The following is an 18,203-nucleotide window of genomic DNA, read 5'->3' on the forward strand; positions in this document are numbered from 1 at the left end:
GGTTTGTGAATGGCCGTTTTAAAGCCTCGATTTTAGCATTTTAGCCAGTGGCATCTTGTTTTTCTGGTACCAGGCGTAGGAGCAAGGGTGGGTCCAGTGGCACCATCAGGGGACAAGGTGCAGGGGGGCCACTGCCCCACCCACCAAAACATTCACTGGTCCCCCCACAGGCTCCCAACCCATTGCAGTAGCATATGCGTAATATGCTACATGCTGGCTAAATGCTTCTAACAGATTTTTTACATTGGCTACTATTCATTTAAATCAATAAAGTATATATATTATTTTTTATAACAGTTAAAAAGTATATTTAGGTCTAGAACAATAATAAAGTCAGTAGCTGTAGGTGCACTGAATCATTGTATTCAATATACACAAGAGCAGCATTATAGTCAATTATGTGTCCATCTAATATTTTACATAAGGTAAAATACATTTTACCCGTGTACTATTAATTTAAATCAATAATGTATATATTTCTATAATAGTTAAATAATATAGTTAGGTCTAAGTGTCAAGGATTTGAATGAGCAGGAACCAAAGGCAGGTAAGGGGAAAAAGGAGTATTTAATAAGGTAACAAAAAGCAGATTTACAGTACAGTGTTTAAAGGACCACACAGAGCTGCAGACAATCACAGGGAAACACAAGAAAATGTCAAGGGGTCCAAATAGGAGACGGGAGAACAGGAAGTGAATGCAAAATAAAACAGGAAATACCAAATCCAAGATGATCAAAACTCAAGGGCTCACAAGAAAGTAAGTTCACTCGAACAGAGACGCACACGAGGAAGGACAATTGTAGAAATATATTCATACGTTAAAAAATATTTGTTTACAAAAACACAGAGCTGCAGTGGAATTAAGCTGTATCTAAAAGTAATTGTAGGCCTCTGTGTGGCGTTTTGAAACTGATAATCAGTAACATTAAGTGAAAACCAAAGTGTATCAGTAAGAAATAACTTAACTCTCATATTGACATAGTCTCCAGCTAGTCTATATACTACAATGGCATAATAGAATTCCTGAAATTCAATTATGGCTTTGGGTTTTGGTGTGCCACCCTAAGCTTTTCAGTGGCCCCATGTGGCCACCCCTGTGAAAAAATTTCTGGGGGCGCCACTGAGTGGGTCGGTCTGACAGCTTGTACACTGCGCACCCTCCTACCCCTGCATCCATGCACTGATTGGATGGTGCTAGCTGTCAATCACGCTGTATCCATGCCACAATGCATATTGTGCTTTATCATCTATTTTACTAATAAAAGGCTGAGTCGCCTTCCTCCAAAATATTCCGAGAGCAGCCGCAGTGAGGTTGCAGAACACCTAAAGCCCACAGCCCAAAAGACATTTTGCACCTCTTGTTATTGGTGTATCCACAGACATGTACACAAGGCAACCTAAGTTGTAATATGTTCAACAAAGCCATGGTGAGTGGTCCTGCAGGAATGGGAAATACTTGTCAGGACTGCCACAGATATTTCAGGATATCTTGGCTGAATTTTTGCTCAAACTCACGATGCCAGTGTCAGCCAAAAATCTAAACATGTAGTTTCTAGCTGTGAAGCTGATGCACTTCTCTATGCACAAGGGAAGGGGGACCAGTAATCTGCCACCGGGGGTCTGTGTTTAAGTCTATGGAGTAATTCAGGGTTTTTTCCCCCACTCAAATAAAGACAAATAGTGTTTTTCTATATGTTTTTAGACAGCATGACAGAAATAAACTGTACACCTTATTTGTAAATAGGTTTATATTAATTTGCTTTAGTATTTGGGGTTGAGAATGAGATTGGTAACTGATGTATAGAAGTGCAGTCGATCACTGTGCAACTGATGCAGGTCTGCGGTGAAGTGGCTTCTCAAACAACTGCTCAAGAGAACAATAAAAGACACGTCAAGGTGAGCATCAAAGAAATCAGTGTCTTTTTAATGTACAATCTCGAAGAAAAAAGATAATAACATCACCTATTAAAAAAAAACATTATTTGCTAAGCAAGTAACCATTAAACAATTGAATATAAAATGGCAGAACGGTATTGTACAACTAAGACCAGAGCACCCACAGTAAGGCACACATTATGTAATTCAAATTTTGAGCAATTGAGAAATTAGTTTAATCCTATTTTTAAGAGAAAAAAATAAAATCTTATTCCAGGAGTAGACATAAACACTGTTATATAAACTGCCCTGTATTTCTGCTACACAATATACCATTCTATCGCAATGTTGACACAGATGCACACAATTTTACATACAATTGATTAAACATCACCGGCTGGAGAAAAATTTGCAATCAGCAAACAAAAATGTACATAAAATTCTATTGCGATAGCAGTCATAGTCCTGTCTAGCCATGTACAAAAACTACAATAAATGTCTCTGGAGGAAAAAAATATAATCAATAAAATGAACTGATTAGTGGTACCAAAGGTAAAGCACACAGCCACTGTAAAGGGAAGAAAGCAAAATGTTTCATTAACATGATAAATTTATCATGTTTGCTATCAGATATTATTATAGATCAGTTTGATGATGGACGAAGAAAGACTGAATAGTTTAACCTTTGACCCTGTACAGTTTGGTCCCACCGTCAGATCAGGGTCATTTGAGTCGAGTCGAGTGCTGACTCGGCTAAACGGAGAAATATATATATTTAATGTCAACATGATCTACAGTGTGTTAACTGCTGCAATTTTAATCTAGACGAGATATAGTTCAAAACAACATGCCTGCTTATCTTTTCATTGGTGAGAGCTAATGTATTATCACAATGTATTTATCTCATAGTCTCCTCAGAAACATTTTCTCTTTTCATCTTCACAAGCACTAGTTGATTTGATCTACAACAAAAAAACTACCAAAACATTGCACAAAAAAAAAGAAGAAAGAAAAAAAGAAACATGAAACACAACATTGTGAATTGTCATGAGAAACAGCATTTCACCCTTAAACAGTGTGTCTTCTTGTAACAGACTGTATCTTGATGTAGGAAAATGTTGTGTCCAGGCAAAGCAAATTTAAAGCTTGAAGTTTTCAAAGTGATAGCTGAGTCTTAAAACATTTTTTAATCTGTATTCATCGAGCCAACGTGCGGATAAAATCAATGAGTCAGATCCCATAACAACACAGATGACAGTAAAGATTTTTTCAGCAGAGTGCTTCACCGCTCAACTATTCCCTCCATCTATTTTCCCCTCTTTGTGGTCCTGCTCCGTCTTCTCTTCCTGTGCGCCACCTTGCTCCCCATTGACTTGGAACTTGTCTTGGGCCCATCTGGGGTTACTGGTGCTGGAGCCCCCGGTGGCTTTGCGGATGATGAAACGTGCCCTTCCACGAGAGAAGCCTCCCCGCCCTCGCCCTCGATTGTCCATCCACTCGCAGTCCGCCTCCCGGTCTCTGTCATCGTGCTGGGACGAACAGGGAAGAGGACGGAGGGGTGTCAAGACGAACTCGGGCTAAGTTTGACTAAATTACACAGTGTGGTTAATTCAAACAGAACGGGCAGGAGCTTGACCCTACCAAGTAGTATTGTTTGCTCTTGGGAGTGTACTCTGATTCCCAGCCCTCACTTTTTTGGTGTCCTGCCATGTTTATGGTGTTCCTATGTGAACCGTTCCCTTGACAACTGCCTCTGTTCCAGCCTCTTCCACTAATTTGTACTTGCTGCAATTAGAGAAAAAGAAAAGGAACAGAAAAGAAACTAAACCACTGACAGAACAAATTCAAATCAAAATGTACAGTGTAATTTGGCACACATGCTCTACTACTCTACTACCACATTTGTTAAACTTACAAATCCTCCAAGTTGCCTCCCTCTTCCGGGCCCTGGTGACTCCCCCTGACCCAGTCGGGCTCTATTAAAGCCTTCATCTTTGGGATCACACTTGTTTAGGGGCAAATCTCCATCTTGCTGGGATGTTCTCGATGAGGAGGAAGAGGATGAACTTGAGCGAGAGCGCTTCTTCTTACTTTTCCTAAAAGCAAAAATGGTACACGCACAATCCTTCATTCCCAGCTGTTTATCGTGCAGGGTATATGAGCACACAATATTCAATATTTGTAGAAATAAAACTGCACATACTCTGATCTCCTGTGGCATTTGGAGAACTTTTCCACAGATCTCTCTCTGCTTGAATTTGGGGAATCTCCCACATCTCTTCCCCGACTTTGATTATTATCTCTCTCATGGGTGGAATATTTTTTACGGCGCTCAATATCCAATCGGAGGTCCATTGGGTCGCCCTTTATTTTTTCCCCGCCGTCCTGAGCAAATCAAAACAGAACACAACGTAGTGGACAGACTTTGGATTAGCATGAAGATGCGATCAGTCGGCTCTCAGCAAAGCTGGATTGTTAACTAGATACTGTAATGATGTCCATGGAAAATGGGGACAAACCTGGGTAACAGCCAGCTGGCATGAATACAACCAAGCCATTGTAGAGTGAATTTCCCAGCGAACATAAAGGGCCAAACCAGTAGTTTTGCATATTTTTTTCCATGTAAGAATAGGATATAAAATAGGATTTAAATAGGATTTCATGGACAGTTTTCTTCCTTCAAATATGTAAATATGGTATGAAAATCAACGAGCAATGACTTCAATTGAATTTTCTTGACATAGGCAATATATCACAGTCAGCATTATTTTTAGTCAAGGTCATGTTACTGCATGGTCAGCCATCAGATGGGTGTGTTTTGAAAACCTCCTCACTGGTGCACTTCAATGCGAGCGATCCAAGACTTGAAGAATTCCACTACACAACAGCAACAAACAGCACCAGCGTGTTCCACATCATCCTTGCTAAATTGACTTCCATTTTTTTTGAACAACTTCCAGGCTCTGATTCCAAAATTTGACACGCCCGAGCTTCAGCAAGTTTGTGCATTCAGGTGTTTCAAAACACATCCGTTTGGGGGAAAAAAAAGTGCTCACTGTGATTTGTTTCCTATTTCAAACAAGTTTCAAGTCCTTTGCGTTGATAGTCACACCTTCCTGATACAGTGAACTGACTATCTTCGAGGTGTGCTGTGGGACCATGTTGGTCTATATGCACTTTATATATATTTGGCTTTACATACAAAACCACCAGCATGGAACGGTGAAGAACAAGAAGCGACTATTTTTTCATCTAAATTTTAGTTTACTCAATTTAACAATAAGTTTAGTCGTATTAACGCTTCATGTTTACAAATGGTTAACCATACGCGTCCATGTGCATCGACAAAGAAACACTGCGAAAGGTCTACTCAAAACGTTAAGCAACATAAATGATATTCCGTAAGCACATGAGCACATAGTACTTGCTGATAGTTATTTCCGTTCCCTAGATTTTAAAAGGATACTTACGAAGGCAATTGTTTAGAGTCCTTTGAACGGCTTTGGCACTGTGGCTTCCATTCTGGACCTTATTTGACTCGGTAGCTCTGGTCAGGCTTGTGCCCACACTATGACCAATTCACCGTGTGTGAAGGCGATAATACAAACAACAATGTCAAAGTGCCTTGTTTTCTGCATTTGCATGTCTTGGACTTTTGAGCATCTCCTTGCAAGGAACGCCACAGGCTTTAAGAGAGTGCAGTCTAAAGGCATCTGGCTTGTTCACTTTCGGCTGTTGCTTGATTTTCTCCAACATACTTCATACTGCAAAATGTTCAGTCACCTTGTAAGTGCCCTCCTCTGTGCTTTTCATTGCCTCAAAGAGTTGAGAGTGTTTCTTAAAAGCACTTGTGGAAACATCGATTCTCCTGTGAGAGAGAAACACAGTCAAAGCAAGACAATTAATTGCACATATAATGGAAGCCACAGCACACACGTGGCGAAACAACAAACTGCGAGCTGCGCTGAACGGTGAAGCTGACACCCCTCCCCCCCCCAAAAAAAGAAACACCGGTGAGAAAATAAAACTGACCTCCACCGAGCATGAGAACAAATAAGCGAAGGAAGTCTGTTGATTTTTCAGGTAGGAGAGGTGAGAGAAATACCTGAAAGCTGTTAAAAGAGGAGGTGAAGCCACAGCACACTGAAGGTGAGAGGGTCACTCAATAGGCGACTCTACCTGTGTATCTCTGGGCTTTTTCTCGGCTTCATCATTTCCTTCTCCGCAGCTCGTCTTTGGTACATGGTGAATCGCTCGTTTAGAGTCATGCCAGAAGATGGAAAGTGCTGAGCTGTAAAAAGGTAAGCAGCAATAAAGACCATGGTTATGTCTGGATTTAGTAGACCACTCTGGATTATGTTGCAAATCAATAAGCAGATCTTGTTTAACGCAAACATTTTATTATTTTTTTTAATTAACTTTTTTATATGATTTTTGCATCAATGCGATGAAGTTTTCTGATTTGTCAAGTATTTAATTCAGTGGATTAATCAAAAACAAACATACCTGCATGGCCATTGTGTCCATAAACAGTTTCCTAATTGATTTTCCAGAAAAATGTATGTACTCCATATTGCCCACCCCTACTGTTCTCCTTTATATATTTCTCTCAAAACACAATGCTGCAAAATGCAATTGTGATGTTGCTTGTTGTGATTCGAAAGTTAGCATGAACCTATCATAGGTTCTATTATATTATTATAGGAGTAACGTCCGTTGCCAAAGCAAATGCAACATGGCGTGTGATTCTGAAAAATAGATGCTTCCCTTCATTATTGAAAATCTTGTGTCAGATCAGATGAATGTATGTTGTCGATACTATGTCGAAACATGCCTCGGAGACAAAGACGGGGGGCGGGGGGGGGGGGGCTCACCTTTAATGTGGTGGACGATGGTGACTATGTGCTGAGCGAACAGCTCAGAGGGACTCCTGTGCAATGGAGCAGCCTGAACATGTTGAAAGATGGAGCGAAACTCCTGATCCTTTTTGGAGGACTGCACGAGATCCTGAGACAACTGTCGCTCCTCGGCTAAAATGTCAGAGGAGCTGAAAATGACACGCACACAAATAACGTCACTTTTGATCAAGAAAAATGGGGCAAGAATGGGTCTTTCATTGCAGCAAATGTATTATATTTTTTACCAGTGTCTAAAGAAACCACTTTACAGCAGATACGCAGGTGAAATGGCAAACTCTACTGCTATTATGCTGTATGGCTGATTGGGAAAAGACCTCATATGGGACTAGAAACGATAATATGACGCTCACCTTATCAGGCTGTCTCCAAGAAAATCCATTCTGACATTCACTTTTGCTTCCTGTTTTCTTGAGGACGTGAGAGACGAGTCGTCCCCCCTGACCATGAACATCTCTCTGTCAGAGTTCCTCCTTGGCGGTGGCGGCGTAGGCGATGGGATCGAGGGAGATTTCGCCATCTTCCTGGCTTTGTAACTCGTGTCTGGGGACAGCTCGTCAAGTTTTCCTGCTAACTCCCTCTTGGCGAGGGCGGCAGCAAAGGCTGCCCCCTTATCGTGCTTCCGACCGAGATATATCTCATCGGCCACGGCGTCGAGGTCACTGTCAGCTACCTGCGAATAGGTCGTGCTCTTCCATTTGCCAAAGCACTCTGCAAAGAGCCCCCGGGCTGAGTGACTGACCTTGCTGTTTAGCTTAGGGGACTCGTCCCCAGTGTGCCAGTCTTTGTGAAGTGACTTTTGATGGGGTGTGACGATCATCTCCTCCTCTTCCTCCCCAGACAGAAACGGAGAGGCTTTCAGAAAGCTGCTCAGAGACACTTCACTGTCCTCTTTGTGCTTCCTCGACACTGAGTCGGCGTTAATTGCTGATGCTTTGCCGTTTGCCTTCCCCTGCGCCACATCCACATCATCTGCCTTTTTGCCATTTTCCCAGGCGGATGTAGCTTTTTTATTTTGCTCCTCCAGAAACCTAAGCAATGACAAAGGGATGAAGACCTAACTTCCACTTTGGCACACAACCACATGAATTAGACTCACAGAAAACCAAATGATTATCTGGAGGTAATGAATAGGAGTTATTTGTCAAAATAAAGATTCAGGCATAATGAATGAAAAGTTTTTTTGAATCCATCCCAATGTGATGACAACCGCACTTGGCCAACACAAAGCTTGCAAAGTCAAGGGAATTGTGTTGTCTTAAAAAGGCATGTGAAAGTAATTCAGAACTCGACAATAACTCACGATGCTTGCATAGTTTGCGAAAACAATGTCAGAACTGGTATGAGAGAAGAAAAAAGTCAAATCAGTCTTACTGTCTGAAGGCGGCGGAGATCGCTGTCTTATCTCCATCCAAGTATTCCTCCGTGGAGAAGAAGTCGAAGCTGGGCAACATAGGATTTAGGCCTTCATGCGAGGGTTTTTTAGTGGAGGGTGACCTACACACCATCTGCCACGAGGGGGCGCCGTTGCTGGTGTCATTTTTATATTTACTGGAGGGGCCAGCCTGGTTGGCATTTTGGCCGCTCTGACCGACAATAACAGGAGAATTTGCCAGAGGACTGGTTCTCCTTGGACTGCTGCTGCAGCCGGTCAGGCCCTGCCATTTCCCCTCAGTTTTCCCACTGCCCGTGCTTTCTCTGACATCTCCTGCCGACACACCGGCGAGCTCCACTGGCTCCCTGCCCCCTCCTCCTGCTCCCTTCTGGGCCTCCTTTGAGGCCGAGTTCTCCTCTTTCCCATCTTTCGAGTTCTGATTAGCCGGCAACGAGGCTGGCCTGCATTTAGGAGAGGAGGAGTGCGAGGAGGAAGAAGAATGCTGAGAGTGTCTGGATAACGGCGTGGAGGATCGGTCAGAGCGGTGGGAGTGACCATGGGGGGGGCTTCCTGAGCGTTTCTGGAGGTTGTGCGATCGCCCCTGCCAATCGTTTTGCTGCTGCTGTTGTTGTTGTTGTTGTTGTTGTTGTTGTTGTTGTTGTTGTTGTGGCCTTTGAGGGTGCTGCTTGTAATTCTTCCAGTTTGGGCGGAAGCCGTTGTTGTTGTTGTTGTTGTTGTTGTAGCGGCCACCGCCCCCACCACCACGCTGGAAGCGTCCACGTGGGAAGAAGCCCCGCCCCCCCCTTCCCCTGAAGTTGTACGGCCTCCGGAAGCCGCGGTGGTAGCCCCGGAACTCACGGTTGTTCTGGTATCCCCTCGGATATTTCTTCTCCCGGTTGTAAGATGGAGAATGAGACCTTGACCGTGACCGAGACCTAGAACTGTGAAAAACATAAGGAGAGAAAGGAAGCACAGGACTCATTTCTGGAGAGAGGCGGAAATAACAAATGGTTCTGGCCCCCAAAACGGACAGATGCATGTGCACATGTACGTACTTTTTATTTTACCATTGACTAGGGTTTTAAAAGCCAAATTAAATCTACTTTAACACAGTTCAGTAAGACAATGGAAAATAAGCTTCAAAAGGGGGTGAATACTTTTTTATAGTACATATATAAAGTATGCTTAAAACTTGAAGCATATATATGTACTGTATGTGTCATCTGATCATTAAGCCAAACTGACATACGTACACAACTGTTGGTTCAACTTGTTGGTCTTATAAATACATATTTTAAGAAAGAACTGTGTAATGCACTGAATGACAATACTGCTGAACATATACACTACCAGTCAAACGGTTTAGAACACCCGCTTTCTTCCAGTTTTTACGGAAATTTAAGCAGATAAAGTCTGGTGAATAACCTTTGGTGGTACAAAGGTAAGCAGTTGCCTACCCAAAGTAAAAAAGTAACCATGACAAATCCTGTGCAAAGACCAGTGCTCCACATCCTACTGCAGAAGTAATAAGGTTCAATTTATTGTCCTCAGAGTGGTGAGTAAGAACATAAGTCAGACCGGTCGGTCAGGGGTTCGCCCTACAGCGAGATTATGACCCATAACATTGGAATGAATGAAAAAAATGGTAGTCTCCAGATTTAAACCCCATGGAGCTGGTTCGGTGTGTACTGGAGAGAAGGTCAAAGCAAAGCAACCTACAAGTGAAACACCTTTTGTGTGAACCTTTGCAACAGTGTCAGAACAAACTTTCCACACATTTCTTTGTAGACATTTAGATTCAATTTAGGATTTGTTTCCGCACATTTCTTTGTAGAGACATTTAGAATCAATTTAGGATTTTAGACGCCATGGTTAAAAAAAAACAACTTTTACTTTTGTTCTATCACACTAAGTGGATGGAAAAAATAACACGAGGGTCATACATTGGGCTCCAAAAATCTGAAACCAATTTCCCCCCCTTAATAAAACTGTCCCAAACCACAAAAAGCATGATGTACTCGAGTGCAGCTGTATCCAGCAGCCACATATCAGTTTGAATTGGCAAAAGACACATGTATGTTAGTATAGAGAAACCCACGGAGGAGCAGCTCTCACAGCCTGTTCCTGGGCGAGGCTGTAGGTTCAGACTTGTCCCACATGATGTCTCTGCTGAGCTTCTGATGGAAAAAAAATAAATAAATCCCTTGTGGTGTGTTTGAGCTTGAACCTCAAACGTAGTCCTCAGAGCATAATCCCCGACACAGTATGTTCTCCACTTCGGATGAGTGATTTTTATCAGTCCAACTTCTATGTTTAAACACAGTCACACTTGAATGTGACATCCACGACTTTCCACTGAGATTATGAATGTGCCAAATCTACTACTGACGTGCCAAAAATGTAGCCTACGTGTACGTCTACAACTCTTTCCCCGACAGCGTTCCTACATCTGTCCTTGCATAAAAAGTAGCCACTATGTCAATTCAAATCATGGCATAATATAAACTGAAGTTTGAAAATCACAGACAAAGCTTACAGCGTATTGCAGAACTATATCTCATAACTGAGCGAAAAGCCGTGCCAGACCACATGCAAAGCACTATACAAAGTCACGAAAACAAAAAGGCTGGAGAAGCACATAACTCACCTCGTGCGTTTTGTCATTGGAATACACAATGATTAAAGACGGCAGCTCAGCTCACTGAGCAGCACTGCACACTCACTGCGCGAGCTACCGACACTGCAGCTCCACTGGCCAGCTCTGTTAGAGCGGAGAGTCACATGGAGCGTGTGTGTGTGGGGGGGGGGGATAAATTTGACTCTATGCTTGCCAGTTGCAAGGGTTGTTCAACCAGTTCCGTGAGGCTTTTTTTAACCCCAAACCCTGTCTGACTGTGGCACCGAAATACCTGATATGCCAATGTAATCTTAAGGTAATATTCCTGTCAAGAGACACAAAACTTCTCTTGAGCATGTGGAATAGTCCACACTGAGGGTAAAGCTATTGACCATTTAAGTGCTGAGGTGTTAATAGTACGTTGACAGTGGGAGATGGTCGAGATGTTTCTCTGTTTTTAGCTTTCAGCCCTTCCAACTTGTTGGGCATTTTTTCCCTGGAGATGTAGGGAACTTATTTCCGCGTGCTGTTTTTATTTGGGGTTTATATGTGCATCAGAATTTACATGAAATCTGCGCAAATGTGTGCATTCGCGCTTTTTCAAGTGCAACCCATTTGCACATGTGCACAGGAAGAGCGTTTTATAAGATTCTTTCCATGTCACTCCTTTATACTCATTTTAATACGAGCTGCAGTGCTGCCAGGAAATGAGCTGCCCTGCCTTTTTTACTGCCATGCCACAGCCGTTCTGCCAGAAACAGCAGAGGCACCGGAGCCCACAGATCAGCCTGCAGTCGGGAGCTTTTTGTTCAAGCAAAGCGACCGACTCAAAATGCTGCGTTGATGGGCCCGATCAAATACTTCCACGCGCCACCCAGGTTCAGAGTAAATGTAAATGTTTTCTCCGCGCAAGGCGAGCAAACCATATTATTCAATAATATTCACTCAAGTCTCAGTGAGTTCACCAACCGGCAGCTGAAATCTTTCCCAAACAACAATTTCCTGAGGCTGAATCCAGGCTTTGGGTCCGACCCAAATCCATTAGTACGCTGGACCGGCTTTGTCTGTTCGTATGAGAACCAAACTCTTAAGAGTCCAGGACAACAGAAGATCTTGCGGATGAAAATGCCCAGATATGAAGCCAACAGGGACAGAGGATTATTTCAGAACACATAGCTGCCTGCTGACATCTTCCTACTGTAAGAAATATACAGCCTGCCATCATGATTTTTTTTTTGTCCACTGCACCCGCTGCTAGTTTCTCTTTTGTTAATGAAAACCAACTTTGTTGGGTCATTGTCATTAATACAATAGGAATCTTCAACCTTACATACTCTACCGTATCAGTTGAAACCCCTGTTTTAACAAGTTTAATCTGGTAAAACAGTTTGCCGCAGATAAAAGCTCAGGTCTGAAAATAGTTTTTAACAAAGGCCGATCAAGGGAAACAAAGTTGCTCTCCATGCCAAAGACACAACACAGACAAAAACATTTTCAGACTGTAGGCTGGCTCATAAAATGGTCTCTACCTGTAACGATGCTTCCTGGACCGGGACCTGGAGCAACTTCTGGAGCGCGAGGTGGAGCGGGATCTCGACCGGGACCTCGAACGGCTCCGAGACCTTGAGGCCGATTTTGTGGATCTGGACATCACTTCAGCCAGCCCACGTCAAGCTGTCACACAAAAGAGTTGTGCGCCCGTGTTAGGGTTTGGAAAAATGCAAGAATGCAAACAGTACGCACTGGGGAAAAAAATTAAAAATAAATAAAATAGAAATAATAAAGGGCAACTCCGCCACCTTTTTCAAGACACTGGCTGCACAAAAAGGGGTGTTGATCGGCCGAGTGAACAGCTGAATGAGCAATTAGCATGAAAGAAAAAATGAATCTATATCAAGCCAATGTCAAAAATCCATGAAACCAAATATCCAGCACAGATTAGCGAGATGCACCTCAAAGGCAGCCGGCGAAGGGGCAGAGCAGCTGCGAAAAAAGAAAGCCATCTGTAGTAGAGCATCCAAACGCAACCCGCTTTATTTAGTCGCCCATCATTTGCATAGAGGGCCGTCTCACGTCTGTCACCTGACTACTTAACTGTTGAGTCAACAATATGAAACACTGAACACAAGGATACAGTTATCAGTAAACCAAACCTGACTTTCCTCCACAGCAGAAGGTACGCAGGAAATCAATATGGAGCGTTAACTACTTCTTCATTTTTTATAACACTATAAGTTGAATTCAGACTATCACTGCATTCCATAAGTCACTCCAGTCTTCATCTAATATCTTAAATATGTAAGCATTTTTCCATTTGTTAAAACTTACGCAGCTAACCACAGAGACAGTGATGACGAGAGAAAGTCAAAGATGTGCACAGATAAAGCTGAGCTGATCATTTTGAGGGGATGATGAAAGGCCACTTCATGAAATACGTTTCTCAAAGCGTTTGTTTTGTGGACATATTTAAATGTGTCTTTGCAGTTAATTCAACATGGGCCCAATCTAGTCTCTGTTGCCTTTACGACTTCTCATTTCGGAGAAAAAAGGACTGGTTACCGTTAAAGTCGCACGTGACTCAGTCGATGGGAGCAGTTAATAGTTAATTTCCTCTGTAGCTGGGTCACCATGTCACTTTTGTTTGTGGGTGAGGACCTGCTTTGAATCCGCTCCCAGAGATGTGCACTTTTTAACCGCATGCACAAGCGCACACAGGCCTTTGGACTTCTGAGGTCGCCTCGAATCCTTCGGGGCTTCGCTTGTGTTATTTTAATTTCTATAGTAGGAGCATCTTTCAAAGGTCCAAAGAGCATTATCTGTGACACATGATCTTCGGAGCACAGTAAATGTCGGGGATCAAATAATTGATCTTTCATTACGGGAGTCGTCCTCGGGGACATTGGAAGGAGGAAATTGCCGACTACACATGACAGGGATTTTCAGAACTGGTGCATGCTATCACATGGAGGTCTCGGTGTGTATCCCTGCTACTATTTTGGAGAGGATTGAAATGGATCTTCTTTTTCCCCCACCTCCTCCCCCCGTGCTCTGTGAACTTCCCACTCTGCTCATTCCTGGCAGCTTGTTGTCTTTGGCTTTCAGGGAATAATTTCCTGAAGGTCCAGCCTCAACAGACCGCAAATACAGCTTACTGTGCACATTGGAAGTATGGCATTCAGATGTGCCCCCTTTCCAGCACGTGGTGGCACGTGTAAAATAAAGACATTGTGTTGTTTGTTTTTCGGTGCAATTATTATTATTAAGGAATAATTCTGTGAAAGCTGTATTAAAATGTCTCAAGCACAACACATCTGTGTTTCAGACCTTTTCATATGGCTGAAAATAGATTCCGTGAAACCTCTTGAATTTCATCAGAAACTGTATGCAAAACCACTACGGTTCCCCGAGCTAATGAAACCGTCGATTTATCACGGCATTGCTCTGTTGCACGCTCAACCTAATTTTGGCAATGTGCAGTATATGAAGGTGGATCCCAAACTTTGCCTTTGCCTCCTACACTCGATAACTACTCGGCAGAATGGAGCAGCGCGACCCGTTCAGATAGCCTCGCTCTCCGAAAGCTCGAGTGGATTGATAACCAGCTGCAGCTGTCGCTCCGCCACACTGTGTGGTCGTCGGCGTAATCACCGAGATTTCAGCCTCTCGGAGAGACTGCGGCAAAGCTGGGCCTCTAATCACTTGCTACTAGATTGGAGCACAGCGACGCGGTCACTGACGCGCGTGACCGCAGACACCAACGTACGGCGTGGGGACTTTCAGTTGATTTCGCCTAAACCTGAAAAAAAAAAAAAGATTCACCAATTGCCGCCATCGGGGTACGTATCAACCACGGAAATTGTGTGACTGTTATCATCCCCCATGACACTTAAAGACACTTCTGCACCGTATCGCGACAAACGACATCGTTCCTTCACTCGCAGAGTTTAGTCACTGTAGGAGACTTTGTTATTGATTATCCGACGTTTGGATCATCGGGTGTAACATTTTAGGGTTCTTATTTATTATTATAAAAGAAAATGGGGAACACCATTTAAGAAGTGGCAAAGCAGGTGTCCGGATAGAACAAAAAAAGATAACGGGGTATGTTGACGAGATATAGGTCTTAAACAGTAACAGACGTGATAGCAACAGTGACAGAATTCGATTGATAAAGGTTCTCACATGGATAGAAGTTCAACACCGCGGACACACACATGATTTACAGTTCCCCTTGGTGTAAGGAGCGACAGCTGTGTAATCCGCATCAGCTGTTTATTTCATGCAACAGCAAAAGCAGCTCTGATCAACAATGGTGCAGCAACTTGATACACAGCTCGACGTGTACGAGGAGAAGCACTCCCCTCAATCGACCGCCCTATCATTAAGACTGGGATGCCAGGGCGGCAGCTGGAATCACATTTGCCATCTATATGTGCCCCGGCAGACACCCCCCTCGCTATTTCAGAAGAAAGCCACAGCAACTGTCACTGGCACAATCTTTTTGGTTATTGAAATGCAGCACGGCACTTCGCACGCCGAGCCAGTTAATGGACGGCACAGCCACAGGCGGCGTGGCGTGCTCGTATGAGATGAACCTCACTGCCTCCTTCCTTCTACGGTTACTTAATGAACCGTAGGACTTCTGGATGTCCTGCTTTGTTGGGTTGTGTCAAAATTCCGTCCTGGCTGACTTGTTTGTTCTGAGGGAGCTACTGTGTCAGCGTTGGAAAGACAAACCGATGAGCTCATGCAGCAGCTCGGCATTGGACTTGGCCACGAGTTTAATGAGAACATTATCTCGGCAGCGTCGAACTTCCTGCTCACTGAGCTCTAGTTCAATTAGCAGGATAATCAGTTTGGCGGCGGATTTGTGCGGCTTTTAATCGCGTAATTCTAGTTGAAAATCTATCACGGCAGTAATTAGCAGGTGAAACCTGCCAATGCACGGTCACTGCTCCGTACAAGGGGCCACTTTAGCCTGGGAAATGGGACACAGCAGAGTGTCACTTAGGCATCCTCGCACCGCCGTGCCTCTCAGCCGTCTGTCATCACCACGTTTGTGGAACCCCGATGCGCTGGAGTGGAACTGGAATTAAAGGTCCCCTTCTATTTTGGTCAGTTGGGAAAAGAAAACTTGGCAAATTATGAGTTACAATTCTGCATTTGCAAAATGTGTACATTTATGTTTGTGTTTCCGCTGAGCGGCACGGTCTCATGAGCACGAAGCTGGACGCTTTGTTGTGGTTACTATGAGTGGCCTGCTGTATAACAACAAGACATGCTTTCATTTCTGCCGTACCAGTTGAAATTCCAGATGGTATCGCCAAAGTTGCTAGCATATTCGTATATTTTGTTTTCAGAGAAACTGCACATATGTGAGCACCACTGTGACACATGTGTATGGGAAGTAAGTGATCACTCTATTCTCCCAAAAGACTAAAGTCTGCAGCCTCTGTACTGTTTGCCAGCATATCTCAAGTGAGGGAACACCTTTTCATTCTGTGTCCTCTTTGTGCAGCTGATGTTTGTTTAAGAGGATTGACCTCAGACGATCCAGTAGCCCAGCAGGAAATTGCATGATAGTGTTCTCAGTTTTTTTTGTTTTTTTTCTTCTTTTTTTGCGCATCACTGAAGCCTGGAATTGCACATTTGCACCACAAAAGTCAGCTAGATGAGCAATTACAGTGAATTCATGTCTAGGAGGTGATTTTTGTTGCTATATATGACTTGTTTGGGCTTAATTCAGGATTGCAGCTGTTTACTATGCCGTAGGTGGAGAGATGATTTAGTAAAAACCTGCAATTACAACAGTCATTATGTCAATGGGCTTGCCACTGAAAACAACAGCCCTGCTGCTGGTGAAATTAAACAACTCATTTTACTGAGGTCTCCCTTGAATTCTCCATTGGTCCAAGGATCAGTTAAATACAAGAGCAGTTGGAGAGCACAGACCTCTGCCACCTATGTGCTGTCTCACCCAAAATTGGAATTCCCATCTCCATCTGACACAACATCATTTTAAAATGTAATGTATTTGTGGAGCGATGAATCAGAAATATCAAGTTTTGCCCTATCTCACAATGGTGAAGAATCCTTCAAAACTTCCCGGATCCGGATCCGGATCCGCCCTCCCAAAATATCTCCAATCACCTGTAACCCTAGCTGGAGTCCTATCTTTGATCAAATGTTCGTGCAGATCCGTCCATAACCTTTTGAGTAATCCTGCAAACCAATTACACAATCTCCTTGGCGGAGGTAAATATCCAAGACATGTATATAACTCCGGTTAACCTTCCCTTGATGACTATTTTCACTACAGTCGTTCATGAAATCATATCAAAGTCAGTGTGTCATGTCCTGGATGGGCCGGACTGCACCAATCAAAGTCAGGGAAAATAACTAATCCACCAGGATGACGCACTTTCACATCGCACAAGGAAAGATCAAATAATCATACACGGTCTAGCTGACAATTTAAAACTATTTTCGGAGCTCAATTTGGAGGCAAATCAATTTTCCATAGTGACTTTTTTTTTTTTGGCCATGGATCGTCCCTGGCGCTGCGTAACTTCCCCTTAACCGACCGTGAGCGTCAGTTTCCTCGTTGCTGACACTGTGGATATACAATTTCATGAACACGTATCTTCACAGAATAAAGAGGAAAAAGAAAACGAATGAAACCACTCGACCTACCGGTTTGGCGTGGTCGCTCGGCGTCGCCGCGTTGCGTTCAGGCACCGCTGCGTAATGCAGCAGAAACGAGAGAAAGACAATTTCTCCCCGGGCTTCTGTTTGTCCGCGCTGCTGTGCCCGACTCGTTTCAAAGTGCGTGCGTGTGCGCGCGCGCGTATGTATGCGTGTGTTTATGAGTGTGTGTCGGCTGGAGTCTGCGGTGTTCAGAGAAAGGGGGTGTGACTGCTCCGTTCTACTCCAGGGTTCACGTTTCCTTTCGTCTTTACATCCCGTTTGAACCGGACCGGATTTAAGTTAATGGTGAATTAGGAATGCATGATTTATCACAACATGTATAATAACATCATTCTGTCATGGAAACCCAATAATCCCCCAGATGAAAACTTACTGTGGGTTTCCACATTGATTCTACAGGGAGAAGCTGCAGTGACAGCTACTGTGTCGGTGGCGCACAATGGAGTCCAGTGCCATTTGTTACAGTGGCTTTGAGAAATCATTACATTCATAATAGTGAAAGTAATCGTTTTAACTTTTTTTTGACACTGTTACAAGATGTGTTTGGTTTTAACATCTAGTTTCATGGTCACGTTGTTAGTCATGGCATATTCAGAGGTGTTTCCAAAAGGCTTTATGTAAATAGGGAGCTCAAGAAATTAGGAACAGTTCAACACTAAAAAACTATGACGTCAGTAATGAACATATAATTGATATTATACATTTTTCGACA

The 18,203-nt window shown here is 43.4% G+C and overlaps 1 protein-coding gene across 6 annotated transcripts; it reads right to left on the reverse strand.

Moving 5' to 3' along the window:
* Positions 1 to 1,897: 1,897 nt before the first annotated feature.
* thrap3a (thyroid hormone receptor associated protein 3a) lies at positions 1,898 to 17,666 on the reverse strand. Of its 6 annotated transcripts, none has more exons than XM_035629580.2 (12): positions 17,477 to 17,659; positions 12,313 to 12,457; positions 8,166 to 9,107; positions 7,145 to 7,822; positions 6,750 to 6,922; positions 6,055 to 6,166; positions 5,659 to 5,743; positions 4,395 to 4,409; positions 4,079 to 4,260; positions 3,791 to 3,971; positions 3,517 to 3,660; positions 1,898 to 3,404 (listed from the first exon to the last, which is right to left on the reverse strand). In XM_035629580.2, exons 2-12 carry the CDS (start codon positions 12,432 to 12,434, stop codon positions 3,165 to 3,167), a joined length of 2,874 nt encoding a protein of 957 aa, XP_035485473.2. In that variant the 5' UTR covers positions 12,435 to 12,457; positions 17,477 to 17,659; the 3' UTR covers positions 1,898 to 3,164. The 6 variants fall into 6 exon arrangements, with proteins under 6 accessions (XP_035485473.2, XP_035485475.2, XP_035485474.2 ...); XM_035629582.2 differs by lacking the exon at positions 17,477 to 17,659 and adding an exon at positions 16,934 to 17,067; XM_035629581.2 differs by lacking the exon at positions 17,477 to 17,659 and adding an exon at positions 12,583 to 12,792.
* Positions 17,667 to 18,203: the final 537 nt, after the last annotated feature.

This window comes from Scophthalmus maximus, chromosome 1 (assembly GCF_022379125.1).
Source record: "Scophthalmus maximus strain ysfricsl-2021 chromosome 1, ASM2237912v1, whole genome shotgun sequence".
In the NCBI taxonomy this organism is placed as follows: Eukaryota; Metazoa; Chordata; class Actinopteri; order Pleuronectiformes; family Scophthalmidae; genus Scophthalmus; species Scophthalmus maximus.